Below are 15,908 nucleotides of genomic sequence, written 5' to 3'. Positions count from 1 at the left end.
CGGATCGAAGTGTGTGTATTTTGGGAGATTTTAACGCAGTCAGGAGAAGAGAAGAGAGGGTGGGCAGCGGGGAGACGTTTCGAGCGTCGGATGCGAGGTTTTTCGAGGATTTTATTAGGGGGAACGATCTGAAGGAAATTCATACACAAGGTCGAAAGTACACTTGGTACAAGCCCAATGGCAAATGCAAGAGCAAGATCGATCGTTTCCTTGTTAACGAAACTTGGATGCTTACTTGGGAAGGAAGTTCTGCACGCGGTCTTCAGCGTTCGATCTCGGATCACTGCCCAATTGTTCTCACTACTAGAACGGAGGATTGGGGACCAAGACCTTTTAGGTTCCTAAATGCTTGGACGAATCACCCGGAGTTTGAAGATGTTGTAAAGAAAGTGTGGACGGGGACTGACTGTCAGGGATGGAGCTTTTTCGTGGTTAAGGAGAAATTGAAGAAACTTCGCGAGGCTTTAAAAGTTTGGAATCGTACTTCCTTTGGTGAGATTGATTCTAAAATTCACGAATTAAAGAAGGAGTTACAACAGAAAGATGAGCTTGACGAGCAGAGTTGTTTAGGCGAAGTGGATGTTATCAGGAGAAATGAGCTCCAAGCTCTCATTTCCCTTCAGATGAAGCATAAGCAGATGACTTTACAACAGAAGGCTAAACTGAAATGGCTTAAGGAGGGAGATGTGAATTCTGGCTTCTTCCATAAGGCGATTAAAGGGAGGCGGTTGAAGAATGACATAGGCGGACTGATCTTTGATAAATCATGGATCTCCAAACCGGAAGAGGTAAAAGCTAGGGTGAGAAATCATTTTGAAACCTTTTTCAAGCGGAAAGATAGACATATGCCTGTTATTCCCATTGACTTTGTGAGAAGGAAAATCTCTGATGAGGAGAGAAATTGGCTGATTAGAGGTTTCGAACCCGAAGAAGTTAAAGAAGCGGTCTGGAGCTGCTCTGGCGATAAGAGTCCAGGACCTGATGGCTTTAACTTTTCATTCTGGAGATCGGCTTGGCATGTGGTTAAGGAGGATATCCTCCAGGTCTTGAAGGACTTCCACGCGAACGGTAAAATTCCTAAAGGAGGTAATGCTTCTTTCATCGTTTTAATACCGAAGAAAGAAGGGGCTGATTCGTTGAACGAATTTCGTCCAATCTCGCTCATTACCAGCTTGTATAAAATCATTGCAAAGATCTTGGCGGAGAGACTGACGAAGGTGATGGGGTCGATCATCTCTGATAATCAAAGCGCTTTCGTTAAAGGGCGGTTCATTCTCGATGGTGCGGTCATTTTGAATGAAGTTGTTGTTGAGTCAAAAAAGAAGCGACGAAGCCGGATATTCTTTAAGATTGACTTTGCCAAAGCTTTCGACTCAGTTCAATGGGATTTTTTGGATACTTTGCTGGATAGAATGAACTTCGATGGGATTTGGAGGAAATGGATTCAAGGGTGTCTACAGTCAGCCACGGCAAGTGTCCTTGTTAACGGGTCATCAACGGGAGATTTCAAAATGGAGAGAGGCTTGAGACAGGGTGATCCGATGTCTCCCTTCTTATTCCTCATTGTTGCGGAAGGGTTGAATGCGCTTGTTGAGAGAGCAGTGGAACGACAGTTATTGTTTCCTGTTAAGATTGGTAAGGATGAAGTGCCGATTACACATCTCCAGTACGCGGATGACACCATCTTTATTTTAGAGGCTGATGAGCGTAATGTGGAATCACTGAAAAGTCTGTTGCTTCTCTTTCATTTTGTCTCGGGTCTTGCTGTCAACTTCGCGAAGAGCAGCCTGATGACGGTGGGAGTGAATGTGTCAGTCGAGAGGACATGGGCTTCGTTTCTCCATTGCAAGATTGGTTACTTCCCGTGTCTTTACTTGGGAACCAAAATTGGAGGCCGAAGCAATGGTGTTACCGAATGGAAGTTCTTGGTGGATAAAGTCTCAAACAAAATTGCAAGCTGGAGAAAAAGACCTCTCTCGTTGGCAGGGAGGATCACTCTTGTCAAAGCGGTGCTTCAATCTATTCCGGTATATCAACTGGCCTACGCTTTCATTCCCAAGACTGTGCTCAAGAACCTCAATTCCTTGTTCTCCAGATTTCTGTGGGGTGGAGACTCTCAGTCGAGAAGAATCACCCGGTTTAAATGGAGCTCCTTGTGTTCCAATAAGAAAACAGGAGGTCTTGGGTTTCGGGATGTGGAATTGTTTAATCATGTTCTGTTAATTAAATGGCTTTGGAGATTTTTGGTGGATGGGGGAGCTTTGTGGGCGAGAGTGATCAAATCGATTTATGGGGAACTTGTCTGGGGCGAAGAGGGGGATTGCTCGATGGTGGGAAGAAGTGGGCAGTTGGGGTGGTGGGCGAAAATTGTGGAGAAAGGGGGAGGAAGAGACGATAGATGGTTCATTGATCACCTTCAACACAGTCTCGGGGATGGGATGAATACAATGTTCTGGGAGGATGTGTGGGCTGTTAACAAACCTCTCAAGTTCTCTTTCTCGAGATTGTATAACTTGTGCTCGAATAAGAAAGCCCTTGTCGGAGAGAGTGGGTTTTGGGAAGGAGAAGAGTGGGTGTGGTCGGTGAATTGGAGGAGGGATTTGAGGGAAAGAGAGAATGGACAGGTGGAGGAACTTTTGAGACTTGTTGCTGCTTTTGTCCCTTCTACAGGTGTAACTGATGGATGGAGTTGGAGGGCAACTACGGACGGTAAATTCTCAACAAAGTCGGCTTATGATTTGGTGGCGGCTTCCAGAGAGGCGCAACAAACTCAACCGGCTGAGATGGCTATGGTTTGGGAGGCTCCAACATCGCACAAAGCCACGGTGACAGCGTGGAGATGTCTAAGAAATCGTTTGGCTACCTGTGACAACTTAAGAAGACGACAAATTCAAATTAGCTGGGAAGAGAGAGGATGCAACGCCTGCGTCGCTGGAGAGGAGACGACGGAACATCTGTTTCTTCATTGCCCGAAAACTGCGGCGGTGTGGGACCAAATCTTCCAATGGTTACACATCAAAACGGCAAATCCTAGAGGTACTCTCCATCATTACACTTCCTTCATCTCTGCTGCCAAAAAGAAGAAAGGAAGAAGATTGCTAAATGCGTTATGGGTGGGAACGGTTTGGACACTATGGGAAAAAAGAAACGAGAGTCGTTTTCAAGGAAAGATTTGGGATATTGAGAGACTTGTTTTACAGATCAAGGGTAGACTTTGGAGTTGGAATGAGGTCTATAAAGTTTTGGAGTTGAGAATCCCTTTCACCATGTGGTGCTCAAAGGGTTTCAATCTTTCCTTGTTTTGATTGGCATCCCTGGTGCCTTGCTTTTTATCTTAATAAAATTTTAATTTTACCGATCAAAAAAAAAAAGTACTTAATTAAAATTCGTGTCATTTAAAAATAGATATAGCTAGGTGCTTTTATAAGAAGGGATGGAGTATTAAAGATTAGATTATCCACCCATCATTCGGAAATTTAGATGAGAACTATGTGAGTATTGACCATAATAAGAGTGACCTTGCGTATAAACAATTGCATTATATACCATTCCTGCTATGTAAATATTTGACTAATTAAGACGCGTGTGTATTGTTAAATGATTGTCTCATCATCTAAATATAGCTTACTAGAAAGAAATATCACTATTTTTTTTTATTTTTTTTTGAGACGAGAAATATCACTAATTTAATTCTATATCTAGTGTTATTGACTATATATACTAATTTTTAGCATTCTAACGACTAAATTTAATAACTCTCTCTCGAACTTTTAAAATTCTTTCTTTAATCTCCTACCAATACTTTTTAGGTTGAGTTTCTCATATGAATTTTACAATTTATTAATTATAGAAAAAAATATGTCATATATATATACAAGTAACATATGGTACCTAATAAATTATTTAACACGAAAAGCGCAAATAGGGATGTAATCGAATCGAGCCGAACCGAATAATGATGTGCTCAAGTTTGATTTGTTTAGTATTGAATCGAATCACGAACTTTGTTTATCGAATACTTTGAGACTGATGAATCTAATCGAGCCTATACGAACTTTCTACATTTATATTTATATTCAAAATATTGATTTTTTTTTTGAAAATAATATTTGATTCAAAATAATAAAGTGTTAATAGGCAAAAATGTCCACTTCCTTAAGTTCTATAGTAAAAATGCCCTAATTATATGAAGTATTTGTGAAAGTCTTACACATTTGATCGATTTGACAACCATCAGTCATAAAAGTCAACGATTTGACAGCTATCAGTCACGAGTACATATGACCCATCGGGCACATAATTTTACCGGCCGGACACATGATCTGGGTGGTTAGATCATGTGTCCGCCAAGGCGGACATATGATCTAGCCACCCACCGGTCATATGTATTCTTGACTGATAACTGTCAAATCGTTGACTTTTATGACTGATAGCTGTCAAATCGGTCAAATGTGTAAGACTTTCACAGAAAACTAAGCAAACCCATCAAATCAAAAGGTATTTAAATAATAAGGTATAAAATGCTTATGTTTATAAAAGAGGGCATTTTTCACATATAACTTAAAGAATATGACATTTTAAATTTTCACTCAATAACACACAGAGTTGATTTGAGATTTATGCAATTATTATTAATTTTAGTGGATAAATATAAGTTATATCTACTAATAATTTATATTTTTCAAGCTAAATCACTTGACGAACATGATCACAAGCTAACGAGCCGAATACTACCAAGCTCAAGTTTGGTTTGTTTAGTTATCAAATTTCTCTAAATAAATTTGAACGAACTTTTTTCGAATCAAGTTCCAAATAGTTCGCGAGCAGCTTGTTTTGTTTACAGCCTAAGCGCAAAACATGAATAAATTAATTAATTCAACGCGACAACTTCCGTCTCTCAAAATTAGTCATTTATTCATTTTTGAGATGTCCCAAAATTAATATATAATCTAGCCAATTATTTAATTTGAATTGTCTCAAAACTTTCGTTTATCAAAATAACTTTATTTAATACTTATGAAAATAATACATGAAGTACGTAAATAAGGGCAAAATATAATAATTACATATAAATTATATTTTTTAAAAAATTATTAAATATATTTTCATAGTCTATATATGTGAAAAATGAAAAGATATTATATTGATGGGACGGATTGAGTATTGAAATTGTAGGATTATATTTGTCAACAATAAGTTTCCAAATTCTTTTCTCTTTCTAACTTTTAATAGTAGAAGTTTCTGCATACACACTATGACTATGTGTGCATTAAAATGTGTAGAACATTTCCATTAATGTCTTTTTTTCCTTTTGACCCACTCTATGGCTGGAAATCTAGCACACGATAAAAAGAAGCTACCAAGAAATTAATGCAATTTTGGTTTTAATATATATTTATATGCAGTAACGTGATATAAATATATCAACAAAAAGAAATACTACTATAATACCAGTTTCTTGCATCTGGAAACCTCATCTCAATTCTCAACTGAACTGACTTCATATAAGTATTCTCACACACAAGAGATAGAGAGGGAGAGAGAGAGAGAGAGTTGCAAGAAGGTGGTGGAAAAATTGTGATGAATTGTGGAATGGTGTCGGGTTTCTATTGCTGGGGTTGGGAGTTTCTAACGGCTCTTCTTCTTTTCTCCGCCGTCGCCGTCGCCCCGGCTATCTAACTTACTTTCTCTCTCTAACATTTAACTTACACGAAGCTTATGTTTATGTATAGGGATTGGATAAAGAAAAATAGATTTTAAAATATAAATTAGGAAGCATTTGAGTGTGATGGAGTGCGAGAGCGAGAGAGAGTTGGTGGAGTATGTGAGGAAGGCGTCGCCGCCGCCGTTCCTGCTGAAGACGTACATGATGGTGGAGGATCCGGCGAGCGACGCCGTGATATCGTGGAACGACGGCGGCACGGCGTTCGTGGTGTGGCAGCCGGCGGAGTTCGCCAAAGACCTGCTGCCCACGCTCTTCAAGCACAGCAATTTTTCAAGCTTTGTCAGACAACTCAATACTTATGTACGTTTTCCATCCATTTTATTCATCTTTATTTTATATTTGAAGCTCCAGATCATGTTTTCATGTTTTCTATCTTCTTGCCATACACAAAACAAAACCACAACCTCCTTCCAATTAGTAATAACAAAATCAGTCCCACTTTTGTTATATATTGCACTCGTTCTCCTATTTTATGTTTTTCTTATTTTAATTATTTCTTTCTTTAATTTTATATTTTAGTAAAATTTTAAAATTATTTGTTAGAATTCATAATTATTGTTATATATATATATTGTAATTTTTAATTAATACTCCCTCCGTTTCATTTCAAAATGTCTCAAAACTATACGACAATACTATAGTTTTGAGACATTTGAAATGGGACAGAGAGAGTAATTGATTATTATGATCTATTAATCTATAGTTAGGGAGTATAATTATTATTATTTTTTTTGATAAATTACATGATTAAATAAAAAAATTTAAAGACCGTACGACGATAGACTCGAACCTAGGACCGCAAATCTTGGGCATTAACCATCTACCGCTAGGCCAACACACGCACACTAATTATTTAAAACTTTATTTCTCAGTGATATAGTATTATTTAATACTCCATTCGTCTCATAAAAATTGAACATCTGTAGTTGGCACAGGTTTCAAGAAATATTTGATAAAAATATACTGTGAGTGAAAAATGGATCCCTCTTATGAAAAGTAATTAAATGAATTGTGGTGTGGTAGTGTACAAAAATAAAAATATGTACATTTTTGTGAGACACCCAAAATAACATAATATTTTATGTTTATGTGAGAAAGAGGAAGTATATTTTTTTTAATAATAAATATTTATATAACAGTGAAATAACTAGTGAGACCAAAAATTATGAGAGGATCCCATTTGCCATTCGTTTATTCCGAGCTAAGATTTGTTCAAAATTTAATCCATATTATGGGAATGTGTCAATCGAGAAAAGTAGCCAATACTTGGGAAGGCGAAATTTGCAAAAATATAAAATTGAGTGTACAAAAACTTATGTCTAATTAGACAATTTAGTGACACAACCAAAAAAAAGGTTCCACTAGTGACACATGAGGTTCGATAGTTATTATGTGTGTCATAAAAATTAGTGACATTTGATTATGTAGCTAATCATTAATAATTACATTTTCAAACGCCATTAATTTTTATGACACGAATATTAGCTACCAAGCCTCATGTCACTAATAGAAACTTATTTTGTTAGAGAAGGCTCGTATTAAGATCTAATATTTGGGTGATATATAATGTTATATAATGTTTGAATTTGAATGTTAATGATTGTAAAGTGAATGCATTGAAAAATGAAAAATGTTTTGTCCAAAAATAAAATAGGGATTCCACAAAGTTGCAACGAATCGGTGGGAGTTCAGCAACGAGAGGTTTCGAAAGGGCGAGAGGGACCAACTCTGCGAGATCCGGCGGCGGAAGGCAACGTCCAACAAGCAACAGCGCAACGTACAATTAGTCCAAGCAGCAACGAGTGATCATTCCGACAACGAAGAGCTTTCGACATCATCGTCGGAAATCACGAACCTCACCGACGAGAACAAGCGCCTCAAGCGGGAAAACGATGCTCTCAACTCGGAGCTCCTGCTGCTCAAGAGGAAATGTCAGCAACTTGTTGATTTGGTAGCTGTTTCTGGAGACGCACAAAAACGCCCACGCCCGCTTCAACTGAGAGAAGACGGCGGCCAGGCTTTGAAGCTTTTTGGAGTGAGATTGGAAGTTGGGAGTGAGAGAGTTGTGTCTCAATTCTGCAAAATTATTTAGGAACGTACTTGATCATTTCTCAAACTGTTTATTGACCTGAGATCATGATCACTTGTTAGTTTGAGATTATAGTTTTAAAATATTCTAGATTGTATGACAGATTTCAAAGTTGAAATCATACAAATTGAAGTGAATGAAGAAATGAAAATTTTATATTTTAGGGCAAATAGCGTCAAAATCCATGAAGTTTGGCGCGATTCTCATTTTTTCCCTGACCTAAAAATCTCGCATTAAAATCTATGAACTTGATGCCGATTATCAATTTTCCCATAAAATTAATTTTCTCCCAAACTTATGTTGACATGGCAATCGGAAATCCACATTGGCTTAATATTTCGGCGAATTGAATGACTATGTTTAAGGATCATGACATTAAACGTTGTCGTTTTATATTTTGTTTGGGGATTAAATGAAATTGAACTGAAATCTCTCTTCAAATTAGGGTTCCTCACAAAAAATACCCAAAACACTCTCATATTTGAATACGAAGAATTGCCAAAACACTCCGCCTCATAGGTGAGAACAGCCGAAGGTGCGTTGACAATGGAATCGGAGGGGCGGAAGATGAGCATATCGTAGGGATAGGAGGAGCGGTGCAAGTCCGGCGGCTGAGAGATGATTGGAAAGAGAGGGCGGCGTGTTATGGACAATGGATCCATCACTAGTCTTTCTCTCTCTCTCTCTCTCTCTCTCTCTCTCTCTCTCTCTCTCTCTCTCTCTCTCTTTATACCAAGGTTTTATACACTATGCACTACAAGAAAATGCGGCTCTAACGACCGAAATTTCGGTCGTTAAAACCCAAAAATCGGTCGATTTAACGACCGTTTTTTTCGGTCGTTGTTTGCATCGTCGCCCGAGTTTTAACGACCGTTTTTTCGGTTGTTAAATTTAACGACCGATTTTTTATTTTTAACGACCGAAATTTCGGTCGTTAAAAAGAGAAAATAAAAATAAAAAATATAAATAAAAAATTATTTTTTTTTATTTTTTTTAAATAACGACCGAAATATTATTTTTAACGACCGAAAATTCGGTCGTTAAAAATTAATAAAAAAATATTTTTTTTTCGAAAAAAATAAATTTTTTTTTTATATCTTTGTATCCCCAAGTATTTTTAGTGTATTTCTAATGTATTTTGACCTTAATTGCATACCATTTGACGAACTTCCCAGTAGGTCACCCATCTTACTTGTGCTCTAAGTCAAGCACGCTTAACCTTGAAGTTCCTTTCGAGTAGTCACCAATAGAGAACACTCGTATTATTGATATATATATAGTACCTATTGATTCATTTAAACTCTAATTCAATATAAAATATCATTAATCATTCATAACCATATAATATGTCGAGATAATAACTAAGATTTGTGGTGTCGGCGAAACATTGACGATAAATATACGATCGAATTTAAAATAATAAAAAAATAATATTATCATAATTAAAAAAAAGAAAAGAAAATATGAGTATGAAAAATAACAATCAAATATACAACAAAATCAATATTAAATCAAATAATCAATATTAATAAAATTAATATTTGAAAAATAATTTTATTATTTTAAAATAATAAAATTATTAATATTTTGAAAATAATGAATCTAATAATTTAGAAAATCTAATAAGTCTAATAATTTATTATAATAAGTCTAATAATTTATTATAATAAATCTAATAATTTATTATTATTTGCAAATAATATCACATTTTTATTAATAATCAATATTATCTATTTTTATAGAATAATATTATGAAAATAACAATCATTTTCAAAATATTCTCTATAATTTGAAAAAAATAATTAAATAGAAAATTAATAAAAAATAATTAAATATTTATATATATATTTATATATAATCAAAAAATAAAAATAAATAAAAATAAAAATAAAAACGAAATTTAAAATTTTTAAAATTGAAAAAATAAAATTAACGACCGATTATTCGGTTGTTAATAAATAAAATAAATAAATAAAAAAATAAAAATAAATAAAAAAAATATAAAAATAAAAAATAAATAAATATAATTTTAACGACCGAAAAATTCGGTCTTTAAAAAAAATAATTAAAAAAAATATTTTTTTTATTTAAAAAATATTAAAAAAATAAAAATAAATAAAAAAATAAAAAAAAAATTAAAAAATAATATTAACGACCGAATAATTTGGTCGTTAAAAAAATTATTTTTTTTTAAAAAAAATTATGTTTTTTTAAAAAAAAATTATGTTTTTTTAAAAAAAAATTATTTTTAATAAAAAAATAAAAATATATATATTAACGACCGAATTTTCGGTCGTTAAAATTAAAAAAATAATTAAAATATAAAAAAATAATTTTTACGACCGAAAATTCGGTCGTTAAAAAAAATTAAATATTAAAATATTAAAAAAATAATTAGCGACCGAATTTTCGGTCGTTAAAAAATAAAAATAAATAAAAAATAAAATCGGTCGTTAAACGGTCGTAAATCGGTCGTTAAGGCCGCAAAATTAACGACCGAAATTTTCGGTCGTTAAACGCGTGTTTTCTTGTAGTGATGGAAGATGTATAAGATAGTGTTGATCGCTGCTCTAAATTGTTGCAGAGTTTCCGGCGGATTCGTTCTCGTTTCCAACCCAACAGACGTCCGGGCCGACATCGGAGAATTGTTAAGGTCAAGGGAAAAATGAGAATCGCGCCAAACTTTAGGTATTTTGACGCTATTAGGTTATTTAATCCAAACACAAAACGACACCGTTTAGCTTCTAATTAATCTACTCAGCATAAGTGTGCCACGTTGATGACACGTCATCTAATTAATAGCCGGAAAACATCACTAAGGAAAAAACGAGAATTGGAGCAACAGGTCATGAATTTTAACGCGAGATTTTTAGGTAAGGGGAAAAACGAGAATCGCGCCAAACTTCAGGAATTTTGACGCTATTTGCCCTATGTATTTTATATTTAAACTTGAAAGTCAAAAACAAAAGATAGAAACATCCACCTAATCCTAGTAATTTTTTTTAAAGTAATCCTAGTAATTAATATGAGACTAGTTCATAGCCCATGGAAAATGAAACACAAATTCTTGTGTGCTCCATGGAGCACCGTGCTCCATAACACTAACACTTGCATTAAATAACACTAACACTAACACTATCTTGAAATGACACTAACAATATTTTATTTTACAAATGACACTATCATGTTATAGTGTTAGTGTCATTTCACGACAATGTTATTTATATAACATGATAGTGTCATTTGTAAAACAGAATAGTGTTAGTGTCATTTCAAGATAGTGTTAGTGTTAGTGTCATTTGTAAAACAAAATAGTTTTAGTGTCATTTCAAGATAGTGTTAGTGTTAGTGTCATTTAATGCAAGTGTTAGTGTCGCCGCCTATGGCCTCCGCGCCCTTCACCCCAAGAGAGAATGCAAGATTGTTACTCTCTCAGTGCCGAAATCTGAATACCAAAAAAAGCTTGATGAGTTCAAGTTTGCTCCGATCGAAAGGCTCATCCAACGCAAAGAAGAAAAACTGCATCCGTTTGCGGACCTCACCCACGAACTCCAAACCATATGGCAGTGTAATGACTGCCAATTTGCCCATGGCCAAGGGCTTCTTTGTTGTTAAATTTTCGACGTAAGATTCTAAAAAAAAAGCTAAAGGGAACTCGTATCTCCAACTGTCAACTGGCCACGTTCGTTTCCGCGAATGGACCAGATATTTTGACCCGTATAAGGAGGCGTCGCCGTTGGCTCAAGTCTGGGTTTGGGTGTACTAGCTACCCATTGAGCTATGGACTCCGGTGGTTATCGCTGGCATTGGTCGTGCCCTTGGGCACCCGCTTTGTATTGATAACACCTCAGCTACAGGCTACGTCAGGCATTTTGCTAGAATATTAGTTGAAACTGACATGGCGTTGCTTCTTCTCAACTCGATGTACGTCGACGACGGTGATAACTCGTTTTACATTGAATTTGGTTTTGAATCTTTGCCCTTGTTTTGCTCGCGCTGTAAAATTACAGGTCACTCCACGGATAAGTGTCGGAAAGTTGCAAAAGACAATGGTAAAAAGACTGATGAATTGGTGACGCCTATGGCTGATTCGGATGAGCAAATGAAAACTAACACTTTATTTCTTAAGGATAGCTCGAAGCCAGCTTGGCATATTAAAGAGCAAACTCCTGTCGATATTCAGCAATCTATGTCTGGGATTAATATTCCAACGGCCAGAGATGTCTTTCAGAAACCCATGTTAGGGCCTGACTTTCTTGACGCTATCTGTGGTTCTAACAGTCAGGCCCGTTCCGGAGATTTCAGGGGCCCTAGGCGAAATGAGAAAAAAATGATTGTGTCCTTATAAACCATTTTTTTAAAATGAAATAAGATTGGAGCCATTGAACTTATATGTATTTTTTACTGATTGTGGCCCAATGTGTGACTAAAAAAATCTTATTTCTATATAGCAGTAAAAATAAAAATAAAAAATACGGGCCCCATTTTGCCCTGGGCCCTAGGCGGTTGCACCCCTCGCCTATGCCCAGGGCCGGCCCTGCTAACAGTTATGACCACGGGGGCGCAGCAGTCTGGGAATTCCTTTACCCCTTTGGCGACGGCAGAGCTGCCAGATCTCCAGGCTGTTGTCTGTGAGATGTCTGACCGTACGTTATACGGGCCGGATATTCAGCCGGCTAATAGTGATGAGGAGGTGGATGAGGATATTGTGATGGAAACGTCGGCTGGGAAGACGGCTGAGATTGCTGCTGATTTGGCGGTGAGCCCGCAAGGGGTGGTTAGTCAGCAGGTTAAAGCTGTGGATGTTGGCCAAAGCAATGACTGATCTATTCCTACTCCAGAAGATATTGCTAGTCGTATCAGTTGGTTACAGGAGCAGGTTAGCTAGGGAATGCAATTGCTTGTTCATCTGGCACCGCCTAAACGACGGGGTCGTCCTCCAAAGGGTATGGAGCGTCCGCGCGTCCCACAACCTTTGGAAGATAGCATGAAAAGTCGACTCTGAAATGCGGAGGAAATGGGTTATAAGCCGAGGGACTTTGTTATTGATAATAGCATAAGTGCTAGTTTGAGTGTGTTATGAATAATATCGCCAAAGGACGTTGGTCGGATGAAATGGAGTGTTCGCTATTTTATTAACACGCCGCAAGTGTACGGGTGCAATTGTGTACAGTAGCAAGCAAGGTCGTATTCCACAGAGACTAATTATTATCAATGCCTATCCTAAATTATTCTACTCTATCTGGACAAACGAAAATGAGAGTTTTTGTAGTAAAGAACAAAATAAATAAACAGCAGGAAAGAAAATAAAGCAAGCTGTGAAACAGAAAAACAGATAAGAGAAGATTTCCCAAGGCAAAGGTTTCAACAGATTCTCCTAACTAACATGTTCAATTCAATTAATAAGATGATTCATAAGGCAATCTCAAAACTAGTCTATACACACTCCCGTGGCATACAAACCGTTGATTACATGCAAGGCTACCGTCCCCGGATCGCACTTCTAACATGTAACTCCTAAAAGCTCATAGGATTAACGCCCTCACAAATATCAATTCCCTTTAGAATTAAATATATGTGTTCTATGTTCTTAGTTCAGGTAATAATTATCATCTCCCGATATCAAATTAAAACATATGATTATGCTAAATTGGTGGCCAATCAATAAAGCAAACAATTATAACAAGAACATAGAAAGGAATAACAATCTCAATTAATTGAATCAAATAGTCAGAAATTCAAATCATGTCTACTCCCTAAACCCTGAGAAAAAAAGGGATTCTAGCCACACATAGACATATGAACTAGAATACAATTCTCAATAAAACAAATAAACATCCACAAGAAAAACCGTAGTAGAATTGAGAATCTTCAGTTCTTGCTCTCGCTCCGTTCTCCGTCTCTCTCAGCTCTCAGGAAAAGTAAAAATATGATAAAAGATGATAAAAGCTGATTGGGGAATAAGTTATTGGATGGTATTTATATGCCCTAGGTCTTCAAGCTCCAGAAATACTCCAAAATCGCGCTTTAAGTGAAAAATCCGGAAACTGGGCGAGAAAACGGCGTCTCGCGCGGCCGCGCGCCGAGACCGCATGACCTCGCGCGGCCTGCTCGCGCGCCTGGACCGCGCGACCTCGTGCGGCCTTGCGCAATGATTTTGTTTTGGATCGTTCTCCCTCGGCCGAACTCCGATTTATGAACTGTTTGCGCTCACGAACTCCTTTCGAGAGGAACTACAACTTTTATTTCAGCTAATTCTTCCAAATTCTGCTTCATTATTTCTGAAAATTCGTTCAAACAAGGAGCAAGTAACAAGTTCTTGACTATAAACTAATATAAGCTCAAATAGACCATCAAACACACAAAATCCTCACAACTAAGCATCAAAAATGACACACCAAGAGGTAAAAATGCATGTTTATCATGGATATGGACGATTTCCACAATAACATGGATTATCCTTATTGTTAGGTGTTTTTGCGAATGAGTTTTAGCGAGCTGATCGAAGCTTTATGCTTCGTGCTCCTTTTCGTTTTTCTCTTTTGTTTGACGAGCTCATTTTCGAGTCTCGGGCCCCTAGTCTGCGTTCTTATACTTTCACGGGTTTTTTACTTTTCTTTTTTATATAAAACCTCAATTTAATTAATTTATTTGTCTCAATAACCCCCAAAATGACAAAGCAAACACTAATATAAATTGTATAAATAATAAAAGAAAAAATTAAATTAATGAAAGTCATGCAATCTATGGATCCCCTTATAACTTATATACTAGTATTAGTCTTAAACAAGATTAAAAATTAATTTATTATTTGTTTTCCCAAACTCGTATAACCAGACCCTGTAATTATAAAGTTCAACTATTCAAACTCGTTATGAGTTTCTATATGTACTTTTGTTCATCACAACCTTGATTAGTAAATGCTTTTAATACTCATTTTCGCTAGACTTATATAATAAGACATACTGATTAGTTGAACCAATTTAAAATTTACAAACATCTACATAATCAAATATAACTTGTTAAAAATATGGTATAGCAAATAATATAAATAATAGTGTTCGTATGTTAGTCCAATGATAATGTGGTTGTCTAAGATCAAAGGTCTCAAGGTTGAGTCTATAACACAGTCTTTATATTTGTAAATTCAAATAATCAAATATAATCTGTTACCCTAATTGGTTATCAATTCCAAACTCAGGAGAGAATTCGAATATGTAATTATTATGTTATATGTAGTTGCTCGACTCAGATTCAAAGTGGGTTGAAGGCGTAAGAAATGAACTATAAACTAGAGGTCGCCACGGTCTGGTTCCCAGTTTGAACCGAACCGGAACCGTCGGTTCCACGGTTCTGAACACGGGAATCGAAACCGAACCGAGATTCATCCTTGACGTTTTTGGTTTCGAACCGTGAACCGATGGTTTCGGTTTCGGTTTCGGTTTCGGTTCCGGTTCGAACCGTGATTTTTTTTTTTTATGTATTCAAATAAAATATGCCTTGACGTTTTTGGTTTCGAACCGTGAACCGATGGTTTCGGTTTCGGTTCCGGTTCGAACCGTGATTTTTTTTTTTATGTATTCAAATAAAATATGCTTTAATTATGGTTTAATTAAATGAATTATGCTTTAATTAAATAAAATATGCTTTAATAAAATAAAAGACACAACATAAAGTAAATTGAATAATTACTTTATTTGAATATTGAACTTATAAATTACAATTCTTACAAATACAATTTAAGTTACAATAAAATAAAAGACACAACATAATGTAAATTGCATAATTACTTTATTTGAATATTGAACTTATAAATTACAATTCTTACAAATACAATTTAAGCTACAATAAAATAAAAGACACAACATAATGTAAATTGCATAATTACTTTATTTGAATATTGAACTTATAAATTACAATTCTTACAAATACAATTTAAGTTACAATAAAATAAAAGACACAACATAATGTAAATTGCATAATTACTTTATTTGAATATTGAACTTATAAATTAGGGTAAAGTACCAGATTCACCCCTATCGATGGCGTCCCTATCGCGTTTAGCCCCCTACCGTCAGGGGGGAGAGCTGCCCA

At 35.8% G+C, this 15,908-nt stretch overlaps 1 protein-coding gene across 1 annotated transcript; it reads left to right on the top strand.

The window, feature by feature from the left end:
- The first annotated feature begins 5,323 nt into the window (after positions 1-5,323).
- Positions 5,324-7,977, top strand: LOC130990157 (heat stress transcription factor B-3-like). The gene is made up of 2 exons (XM_057914372.1): positions 5,324-6,025; positions 7,380-7,977. Exons 1-2 carry the CDS (start codon positions 5,789-5,791, stop codon positions 7,815-7,817), a joined length of 675 nt encoding a protein of 224 aa, XP_057770355.1. The 5' UTR covers positions 5,324-5,788; the 3' UTR covers positions 7,818-7,977.
- The last annotated feature ends 7,931 nt before the right edge of the window (positions 7,978-15,908 follow it).

Source organism: Salvia miltiorrhiza, chromosome 6 (genome assembly GCF_028751815.1).
Source record: "Salvia miltiorrhiza cultivar Shanhuang (shh) chromosome 6, IMPLAD_Smil_shh, whole genome shotgun sequence".
NCBI classification, from domain to species: domain Eukaryota; kingdom Viridiplantae; phylum Streptophyta; class Magnoliopsida; order Lamiales; family Lamiaceae; genus Salvia; species Salvia miltiorrhiza.
This window is presented reverse-complemented; position numbering and strand designations above follow the sequence as displayed.